Source organism: Mus caroli, chromosome 9 (assembly GCF_900094665.2).
Source record: "Mus caroli chromosome 9, CAROLI_EIJ_v1.1, whole genome shotgun sequence".
NCBI classification, from domain to species: domain Eukaryota; kingdom Metazoa; phylum Chordata; class Mammalia; order Rodentia; family Muridae; genus Mus; species Mus caroli.
This window is the reverse complement of record NC_034578.1, coordinates 18172535-18183804: the sequence shown is the minus strand read 5'-3', so window position 1 is coordinate 18183804 and position 11270 is coordinate 18172535. Positions and strand designations below refer to the sequence as shown.

General features: G+C 47.8%; 1 protein-coding gene across 1 annotated transcript in view; it reads right to left on the bottom strand.

The window, feature by feature from the left end:
- The window catches only part of LOC110301238 (zinc finger protein 709-like), a 35714-nt gene extending 25937 nt beyond the window's left edge, over positions 1 to 9777 (bottom strand). Inside the window, exons 1-4 of the mRNA XM_029482080.1 lie at positions 9690 to 9777; positions 7007 to 7133; positions 6762 to 6819; positions 4290 to 5178 (exon numbers count right to left, since the gene is read on the bottom strand). Of these exons, the coding sequence (XP_029337940.1) occupies positions 4290 to 5178; positions 6762 to 6819; positions 7007 to 7133; positions 9690 to 9692 (1077 nt within the window). The 5' untranslated portion in view covers positions 9693 to 9777. The remainder of the gene's footprint in view (positions 1 to 4289; positions 5179 to 6761; positions 6820 to 7006; positions 7134 to 9689) is intronic.
- Positions 9778 to 11270: the final 1493 nt, after the last annotated feature.

The following is an 11270-nucleotide window of genomic DNA, read 5'->3' as shown; positions in this document are numbered from 1 at the left end:
CTCGAGGAGGCATTTCCCCAACTGAAGCTCCTTTCTCAGTGATAACTCCAGCCTGTGTCAAGTTGACACCCAAAACCAACCAGTTCTCTCTCTCTCTCTCTCTCTCTCTCTCTCTCTCTCTCTCTCTCTCTCTCTCTCCTTCTCTCTCTCCCTCCCTCCCTCTCTCTCAATCCTCTCATATCTTACATCCTGACATAAGTTTCCCGCCCTCCCCTCTCCCCAGTCTATCCCCAATATCTTTCCTCTTGCCAAGTTCCTCCCCCCCCCCACCTACCCTTACAAAAATGCAGGCCTCCCAGCTGACATCAAGGAAACCCAGCAAACTCAGCATAACAAGCTCAGTGAGACCAGGCACACAGGATCACATCAAGACTGGATGATGCAAGCCAGGAGGAGGAAAAGGGCCAACAAGCAGGCAAAAGAGTCAGAGACAGCCCCACTCCCACTGTTAGGAGTCCACATGAACACCAAGCTCCTCAGCCATTACATGTATGCTGAAAACCTAGGTCAGACTCCTGCAGGCTCCCCCATCTCTTCAGGCCCCCCGTAAGTCAGGTGACTCTGGAGTTATGAATGGTTGTGGCCACCACATGGTTGCTGGGAACTGAACCTGGGTCCTCTGCAATAGCAAGTGCCTTTAACTGCTGAGTCATCTCTCCAGCCATGCAAATACACTATTTAAAATTACACGCTAGCTAGATCTGGTGACACATGACTTTATGAAAATCTTATCATGATCCGAGTCTTTGGGTTAATATTGAAACTTAATTCTCAAAGCAACAGGATTAAGAGGTGGGAGCCATGAGAGGTGATTAAGATGTCTTTATCCTCATGGATGGGAAGGCTGCCTTATAAAACCTTTTGTAGTGGGGCTAGAGAGGTTCATCTGTTAAGAAATTTGCTCTTTCTGGGGATCCAAGTTTCGTTCCCAACATCCACATTGAGCAGCTCATAACCACTTGCTACTGATATCCTCTTCTGGATACTGAGAGCACCTGCACTCACATGTACAGACGCCCACACAGAAATACACAGCCACACATAAGTATGTAATTATGTAATCCATACCTGCCAAAGCCTGCTGGTCAGTCAACATGGGAACCACGACTGGGAGAGTGATTATAGGAAAGGTAGAAATAAGATGCAAGAGACAGATATGGGAGGGCCACTGGTTAATACCATGCCAGCGAGCAAGTATTTTCTCAGTGTCTTTAAAGGCAAGCAATACAAAGCATGACCAATTCCAGGACGATAAATAATGACAACAAATCCTTATGTGGTGAGTCTATGGTACACGTTATCTATGTCTGACTAAGGCCGTGTCTTTCAGGCTACGACAGTCTCTCAAGGACATATGCGTAAGCAGAGGAATTTGTCAGGGTATAACACACATCTAAATTAAAAATAAAGACAGGTGTCTGCAGACTCCATGATTACAAGCAAGAAGTCAAAGTCGACTCTGGAAGTATCCCATAGATAATGCTAATGCTTATTTTGGTTCCGTTTAGCAGGCTCCAGTCTGTGAGTGATGAGCCCCAGTTCCTGAGTGATGAGCCCCACTGTTTGAGGCCTGTCATGAGGCAGCACCTCACAGAGGATCCTGGCACAGTGCAGTTGGCTCACCTCACTGCTGGGAAGTGAAAGAGAGGAAAGGAAGAGCCTAAAGTCCCACTGTCTCCTTCTGAGCATGTCCCCAAAAACCAGGGCCGGGGGAGAATGCTGAAGCTAAGAGCACACACTGCTCTCCCGAGGGCCTTCGTTGGATTCCCAGCACCCACGCCAGGCTGTTCACCACTGCCTGTAACTCCAACTTCAGAGAGATCTAACTTCTCTGGCTTCTGTGGCCACCTGCACAAGCCTACACACAGAGTCACACACATGCACACAAAATAACCCAGGCATGGTGGTACATACTGGTCATCCCAGCACTTGGGAGGCTGAGGCAGTCAGATTTTGAGTTTGATGCCATCCTGGTTCCTGAGTTCAGGACAGCCAGGGCTACATAGAGATCCTGTCTCAATACTCCCACCCCTACCAAAAGCAATAAACAATCAAACAAACAAAAAAAAAACCAAAAAAACAAACACCTCATTAGGCTGCCCTATTAAAGGTTTCACCACCTCCCAACAGTGTCACATTGGAAACCAAACCTTTAAGTGGCTTGTAGGGCCTTAAAATCCAACCTACAGCTGGGTCTGCTCAGGGTTTGCAGGGCTTGCCTAGGATATGCACAACCCTAGGCTCCATCCCTACCAATGCGGGGAAGATGATTCTAAACTCCAGAGCTTTGTTCTAATCATCAGGATTGCTGACACCTTAGAGCAGCCTCCCTGCACCACAAGTTTCTGTCAGCAGGGTCACTCCGTGATCTGGGGAAGTGGCTTACTGGCTATACCACTTGCCATGGAAGTATGAAGGGGCAAGCTTGAATCCTCGGAGCCCATGTAAAAGCTGAGAGCCAGTAGTTTTAGTTTTCTTAGTGACTTTCCATTCGCAGTGATAAAGCACCATGACTAAGGCAACTTATAAAAGAAAAACAGTTAATTTGGGGCTTACAGTTTCAGAAGATGAGTCTATAATGGTGGAGCACCCCCAGTGACACACCTCCCCCAACAAAGTCACACCATTTTTACCAACTGGGGATCAAGTATTCAAATATATGAGTCTATGGGGGCCATTCTATTTCAGCCAGCACAGTAGCAACTTAATTGCCATGTTCCTACAGTAAGATGGAAGGTGTAGACCAGAATCCCTGGAAGCTCCGGGCCAGTTAGTGTAGGGTATGCAAACAAGAGACCCTGACTCGGGCTGGTGAGATGGTAAGAGCACCCCACTGCTCTTCCGAAGGTCCAGAGTTCAAATCCCAGCAACCACATGGTGGCTCACAACCATCCGTAACGAGATCTGGCGCCCTCTTCTGGAGTGTCTGAAGACAGCTACAGTGTACTTACATATAANAAANAAANCTTAAAAAAAAAAAAAAAAGAGAGACCCTGACTCAAACAATTTGCAACAGGCCAACATCTGGAGGTTTTTCTTTGCTCTCCACACCTTCACTGGTACAAACACACACACATACACACACACACACACACACACACATACACACACACACACACACACAGTAAAAACAACCACTTAGAGCTGACCAGGTGGCTCAACAGGTAAAGGCATTCGCTGGGCATGTGGGCAACCTGAGTTTGGCCCCTAAAGCCCATGTAAAGGAAGGAGAGAACGAACTGCAGACAGCTGTCCTCTGCCCCACAGAAGCACATGATCTCCCACCCGCACATTAATAAATGAAAAAAGGTTTTCAAATGTTATTCTGGAAACACTGCAGAGGCTGAGGCAGGAGGACTGTTGAGTTCCAGGTCATGCTGAGAGCAAGAGCTAATCACATAAAAGTAGGTGGGCTGACAAAATGGCTCAGCAGGTGCAGAAGGCTCTTGCTGCCAACCTTAATAACCTGAGTTCTGCCTCTGAACTCCGTGTAGAGCCGGAGGAAAATGCATGCCAGAGTTCTCCCCTGACCTCACACGTGCCTTTGTATCAGAACAGTGCCTTTCCCTGGTTTACATCCCATCTCAAAGCCTTCTCCATAGCAACCACTGTCATTCATGTCCCCTGGGTACTAACCTGAGAAATCATCCCATCTTCTTAAAATTGCACGCATTTACTTATATGTTAAGTGCAAAGCCTGCAGAGGCCACAGTCTACGGCTTACCTATGAATCCTCTGGACCTGAACTCACGGTTGTAAGATATCACACATGGGTGCTGACAACAGAAACTTGGTTCTCTGGAGGACAGCAAGCCCTCTTAACCAAGGGGCTTCTCTATATCGCCCTGGCTGTCCTGGAACTCATCATGTAGACCAGGTTGGCCTTGAACTCAGAGATTCACCTGCCTCTGCTTCCCAAGTGCAGGGATTAAAGGCTGTGCTCGCACACCTGACTAAAGAATTCATTTGTGCATCTTCTGGCCCATCTCAACAAAATGTGCTGTTACACACACACACACACACACACAGAGAGAGAGGTTTTATTCTTTTATTTATAAGGTTTTTCTTCAGTCTCTTCGTGCTTCCACATAAAATCTGGCAGTCTATGGCTTACCCATATTCTCTAAACAGGAGTTTCCCTCCAGTAATCAGTTTCTGTACCTGAACTAGGACAGTGAAACATTTTCTCGGGACCTTAAGTATTCTCAAAGTGAAGACTTTCCCTATACAGCATGAGCACTTTCATGCCTTAGAACTGCACTGGGAGAGCCAAAGGCTTTCCCACAGACCTTACATTTGTAAGGCCCAACACCAGTGTGCCTGATCATGTGTCCTTGGAGGCCTGAATTAGAAATGAAGGCCTTCCCACAGCGCTTACATTGGTAGGGTTTTTCTCCAGTGTGAGTCCTCTCATGTTTGCGGACTGAGGTGGAACAAATGAACGCTTTCCCACAGTACTTACACAGAAAAGGCCTCTCCCCCGTGTGAGTTCGCTCGTGTTTACTAAGTGCGCTGGGTGAGTTAAAGACTTTTCCACACTCCTTACACTTATAAGGTCCACCACCGGTGTGTCTTATCATGTGTCCTTTAAGGCCTGAGAGAGAGCTGAAGGCCTTCCCACACTCCTTACAGTTGTAGGGTTTCTCACCAGTGTGAGTCCTTTGATGTCTCCGAACTGATCCCCAGCAACTGAAGGCTTTCCCACACTGTTCACACTGATAGGGCTTCTCTCCTGTGTGGATTCTTTCATGGATTCTAAGAGAGCTGGGATAGTGCAAACCTTTTCCACACACGTTACATTTATGGGGCCCAACTTCAGTACGAGTTATAACGAAGTCACCAAGGCTGGGGAAAGACAGGAAGTCTTCCTCGCGTTCCCGACACCCGTTGGGCTTGTCTTCACAGTGAGACCTGCCATTGGCTTGGAAGGAATAATTACAGAAGGCTGTCTGACATCGCTTGCATTTGCAGTCACGTACATCCTGTCCAGCGTGCGCCTGCGCACTGCTGGGCTTCCCGGATGAACAAGGCACGAAGGCTGGTCCACACACACTGCCCTCACAGAGTTTTACTCCAGGAGAGCTTTTCTTTTTCAGATCATGGTCAAGAATTTGGCTGATGGTTTCCCAACAATGGCTACCTTGTTTGCTGTCACTAAGTCTCTCCACGATATGGCTGCTGTTAAAAATAAATAGAACACATTATAAATGCTTTGCTCACAATTTCATATTTATTTATATGCTTCAATTTTATATTTCTACTTGGGGGCTAGAGAAATATATCTGCAGTTAAGAATATGTATTGTCACTTTTTTTTTAAGATTTTTTTTTTATTATTATTATACATAAGTACAAGTAGCTGACTTCAGACTCACCAGAAGAGGGCGTCAGATCTCATTATGGTGGTTTTGAGCCACCATGAGGTTGCTGGGATTTGAACTCAGATTTTGCTTCAGAAAAGCAGTCAGTGCTCTTACTCGCTGAGCCATCTCACCAATCCCATACTCACTTTTTTACTGCTTTTATTATTCTTTTTTATTTTATGTGTATAGGTGTATTCCCTACATATATGTCTGAATATATATGGCATATATGGCATCCTGTGTGCCAGAAGACAATGGACTCCTGGAACTGGACTTACAGATGGCTATGAACTGCCATGTGGGTGTTGGGAAACTTAACCTAGGTTCTCTTCAAGAAAAACAAATGCAGGCTGGTGAGATGGCTCAGTAGGTAAGAGCACCCGACTGCTCTTCCTTAGTTCCTGAGTTCAAATCCCAGCAACCACATGGTGGCTCACAACCATCCATAATAAGATCTGATGCCCTCTTCTGACAGCTACAGTCATATATAATATATGACATACATATATAATATATGACATACATATAATAAATAAATAAATCTGGAAAAAAAAATGCTCTTAACTTCTGAGCCATCTCCCAGCCCAAAGAATGTGTACATGTGTACTGTTCTTACAAAGGACCCAAGTTCAGTTCTTAGCAGCCATGTCAGAAGATTCACAAGGACCCCCTTACCTCCAGCTCCAGAGGAAGCTGATGCCCCTGGCCTTCGTAGGTGCACATGTGTGCGTGCATATACATACACAGAAATAAATAAATAAATAAAGTGTGAAAATAAATAAGTAAGCCTGCAGAAAGGTGGATTTTTTTAAGATTTATTATTTATTTATTATATGTAAGTACACTGTAGCTGTCTTCAGACACACCAGAAGAGGGCATCAGATTTTGTTACAGATGGTTGTGAGCCACCATGTAGTTGCTGGGATTTGGACTCAGGACCTTTGGAAGAACAGTCGGCGGTGCTCTTAACCACTAAGCCATCTCACCAGCTCAGATTTATTTTTTAAAACTTCATGTCGAATTAAAATTCTGTGTGTATCTGTACATGTCTGTGTATGTGTGTACATGTGTGTGTATGTGGAGGCCAGAAGTCAATCTCCCATGTCTTCCTCAGTCACTTGGCTAACCTTATTTTCCGAGACTGGGTTTCTGCTTCCACAAAGAACTAGGCAATATGACTGGACTGGGGGGGCCAGTGAGCCCCAGAGATCAACCTCGCTCTACCTCCCCAAAACCAGGATGGCAAGCACATTCCCCACCCACCTGGCTCTTCACAGAGATTCCAGGAGGCGGACATAGGTTCCCCACGGCTGCTCAGAAGGCACTGCACCGCCTGAGCTACTGCGCCACCTCCTACCCTCCTATCATGGGACAATCCTTTCTGTTCTCAGTGAGTTACCTTAGGATCCTGCCCTGGTTTCTGTACCAGTCTTCAATATTCTGGTCCCATCTCTCCCCTGCAACCCGGAGTGGAGAAAGCGGAGTTATTAGAGAGAATGTATGAGACTCCAGGATCTCGATCTGCTGCAACAATGCTATGGTTAGTATCAAAGAGTTCCTTTTTCAGTTCCAATCATGGACCAGCAATGACGGGCAGATCATGTTTGTGTAACTGGAAAAGTAACGGGGAGATGTCATCCTTACCCACAGAGGCCAAGTTCATAAAGATCTCCCCGACAACTTCTCTGTAAAGGTTCCTCTGGGACGAGTCCAGCAGAGCCCACTCCTCCTGGGTGAAGTCCACAGTCATATCTTCAAAGGTCACTGAGTCCTGAAATGTCCCATATGTGTTTACAAGAGGAAGAGAGATACGTATGTATTCACAGAGGTCATAAAACATTCCCGTGAGGGGTTGCAGCGATGGCTCAGCAGTTAGGAACGTTTCTGAGGGTCTTCATAGGGTCTGAGTTCAGTCCCTAGCACCCACACTGGGTTACTTGCTCACAACCACGACTAGCTCCAGATTCAACACCCTCTTCTGGTCTCCTTGCAGTGAGGCAGGGCAGCACACAGCATATTCTAACACAGACACAGACACATAAATAAAAATGGTGTGTCGGCCTTAGACAGTATCTGGCTGTTGCCCCAGGCCAACCTCCAACTCATGATCTTTTATCCAATCCTTTTCAAGGCTGGGATGACAGCTGGGGCCACCAGGTCGAACTTGTTGACAGATTTATCACAGGCCCATTTTTTTTTTTCTCTCTCTCTGCCTCCCTTTAAAATTGTGCTGGACGGGCTGGCCAGATGACGCTGCGCTGCCAGAGGACCCAGGTTCAGTTCCCAGCACTCTCAAGGTGGCTCACCACCATCTGTAACTCTACTTCCAGGAGTTCTGGCGCCCTCTTCTGGCCTCTGAGGGCAAAACATGTTGTACTGACATACTTGCAGGCATCTACTTACAGGTGTAAAATAAACGTGAACGTTTAAACCTAAAATTGTACAAGGAAATCAGCAGACAGACAGACAGACAGACAGACAGACAGAGAGCGGACAGGAGGGAGAGGCATGAGCACCTAGAGCCGATTACATCTTCACAGTCCTGAGCCTTAGCGCATCCTCCACTCTGCCTACTCCCTCGTCAGCACTGAGACACACGCTGAAACAAGGCACCCTAAAAGCCCCTTCTAGCAGGGCTTGGCTCACACTGAAACAGCTTAATGGCTATACTTCTGCACAGTTTTTAAACTATTTTTTTTTTCCAGACAGGGTTTCTCTGTGTAACCATGACTGTCCTGGAGCTCACTCTGTAGTCCAGGCTGGCCTCGAACTCAGAAATCTGCCTGCCTCTGCCTCCCGAGTGCTGGGATTAAAGGCGTGCACTACCACCGACCAGCTAAACTAAATTTTATTTATTTGTTTATTTATTTATTTATTTATTGGCACACACGTGCCACAGAGGGTGTGGAGATCAAAGCCCCCTGGGTCCTCCATTCTAGCTTGCAGCAGGTGGCATGCGGCGGGGGGGGGGGGGGGGGGGGGGGGGGGGGGGGGGGCACTGAGTCTCACTTGTTACTTACTCATTCGTATGTAGGTGTTTTGTCTGCATGGGTGTGAGCAGGAGATGGAGCCCAGGCTGTGGCTTTACAGACAGCTGAGGACAGCCATGTGAATGCTGAAAATCAAACCTGGGTCCTCTTAATCACTGAGCCATCTCCCCAGCCCTTTGTTTCCCTTTTTAATGAAAAACTGCGACTCAAAAGCCCTTAAAGGTGACACCAGCCAGGAAAGGAAGTACTTAGGAGTTGTACCTCAAGGGCAAGGGACCCAGAAAAAGGTTTCCAAAAAACCTTAATTTCAATGTCTGTGCCCAGGAAAGACACTGAGAGGGCAGGTCTACACATCTTAGAGAACACAGTTCCAGAAAGCTTCACGCAGACAGCCAACAAAACACAGGGCTTTGTAACAGCCATTCGGCCAAATCTGGAATCCTTTCCCTGTAACCCCACCAACAGGGAAGCTGAGACAGACAGGATTATTAGTTTGAGACCATCCTGAATTGCAAAGTGAAAGTTATACAATGCATACATGCTAATACACACACACACACACACACACACACACACACACACTGGAGATACAGTTCAATGATAACGCTCAAAGCCCTGGGTCCTGTCCTCAGCACTGCAAAGATCAGTCAACCAACCAAACCAACCTTGCCCTAAAGAAAAGTTGTAATTAAAATAGCGTGTGTGTGTGTAGGATGTAGAAAAGCCACCAGATGCGATTGTACAGGTCTGTATTCGAAATACTTGGGATTTGGAAGGTGAAGGCCAGAGGATGAGGAGTTAGCATGGAGAGAGTACTGACCAGCAGGTGGGAAGCCATGCATCCATCCCCAGTACCGCTTAAACCCAGGCTAGAAGAGACTAGAAACCCTGCTGAGAGAATGGGGTTTGAGGGGGGTGGGGGGGACGACGGACGAGAGGGGAAAAGGAAAAAAAAAAAAAAAGACAGTGACCTGAAGAGGGGTTGCTGCTACTGGAAATGTGGAAAGGGGGAACCGGAAACGAAGGCCTCCAGTGGCAGCTGACTTTGAAAAGCTACGCTGGAATAGGGTCGCTCATTTGAGACCTCCAGTAAACAGGGACAACACTGGGGAAGTCGGTGCCACTTAGGGAGCAGTGATGGGCTGGGGACCCTCAGGCCGCAGCTCTCGCACACTCTGCACAGCCAGGATGCCGCTGCCGCCCCGCCCACCCCACGGCAGTGCCGAGAGCAGAGCCGGGCGGAGCCAAACCGAAGCGATCGGAGCCGGTGACAAACTGGGGCGCAGACTCCCGAGTGGCGCAGCGTCAAGCAGCAGTCACTCCCCGGCTGCACTCACCATCGCGTCCTCCCGGAGGTCCTAAGGACGCCCCCCTCCCGGTTCCCGGTTCCCCACAGGGCACAGCAGGACCCGGGCGGGGGCAGACAGCCTGAGTGACAACTACCGATACAGACCCGACCACCCGAGCCTCGCGAGTGAGAGAGTCTCTTTGGTGGCTTTGCGTGGCAGCGTCCCGCCCCGGCTAGCGGCGCGTCTCATTGGACAGTTACTGCAGTCCCGCCCCTTCGCCCTGCACATCGAGAGGGGGAAAACTAGGGTTAAATTTGCTCAAGACAATTGCTCAGGTTGCTGTGGATTGCAACCCCTTTGGGGGCTGTGGGCGGGGATGTCGAAAGACCCTGCAAAAAGGGTCGTTTTAGGAGCGTCACAAGACACAGGGTTTTGTTTTGTTGTTTTAAGACACGTTTTCTCTGTATGACCCTGGCTCTCCTGGAACTCGCTCTGTAGTAGAGGCTGGACTCTAACTCAGAAATCTATCTGCCTCTGCTGGGATTAAAGGAGTGTGCCTCTGTCACCGAGCTAAAACAGATATTTACATTACAATTCATAACATTAGCAAAGTCATAGTTATGAAATAGCTATGAAAATAATTTTATGGCTTGGGGTTACCATAACATAAGGAAGTATATTTAAGGGTCGCAGCATTAAGAAGGTTGAAACCGTTGCTCTAGAATCTCAAGTTGATTGGGGCTACTAAGGAGAAACATAAAGGCTTTTTTATTTTTTATTTTTTGGAGATAGGGTCTCATGTAGCCCAGACTGGCCTCAAGTAAGCTGTGTGGCCGAGGATGTACTTGAACTCCTGATCCTTCTGTCTCTTGAACGCTGGGATTACAGGTGTGTATGCTTTCATACCCAGCTGGGTTTATGTTGTGTTGGGGATGCCACCAATGGCCTTCTTCCTGGTAGCCACTCTACCCAAAAGGCTCTACCCCTAGTCATTGGCTTCCAACTCCCTGAGTACTCGAATTTCTTTCATGGGCCACCAGGACACCTTTCTGAGCCACTAAGGAGTGTGGTCCCATTCGCTTTGTGGTAGACGGGTCATGACGGTAATAATAGATCACCTGTGTTGTCTTTCAGGAACTCTGAGCTTGCTTTTGTTCATCTCAAACTACTAAAAGTTTTAGAACAGGATCGATGGAAAGGACATGAAAGTAAGAGGCAGACCTCCACAGAGGCGAGTCGACCTTTGGCCAGGACAATGAAGGGCAACGGTCGGAACTTGGGGTTTTATAGGACAGCAAAGGGAAGTTCGGGGTGGACGATCCCATCTGCAGATCTGTTACCTCGAGAAGCCTGGACGGTGTAGATACAGAGGAACACCGGTGTGTTCCGAGCTCTGGTGAGCAGAGGTTATCAGCATGTCCGGTTTCCCAGCTCCCGGGGGCTTTCAGGTCAATAACCCTTCAGAGAACACCCACTGCTCATTACAAAGGGCAAAATGCCTGATGGAAACCAGAGATGTAACTTCAGTTAACAGAGTCCTTCCTTGCCTAGAACTCAAGAATCCCTGGGTTTGCCCGGCAGTGGTGGCGCACGCCTTTAATCCCAGCACTTGGGAGGCAGAGGCAGGCG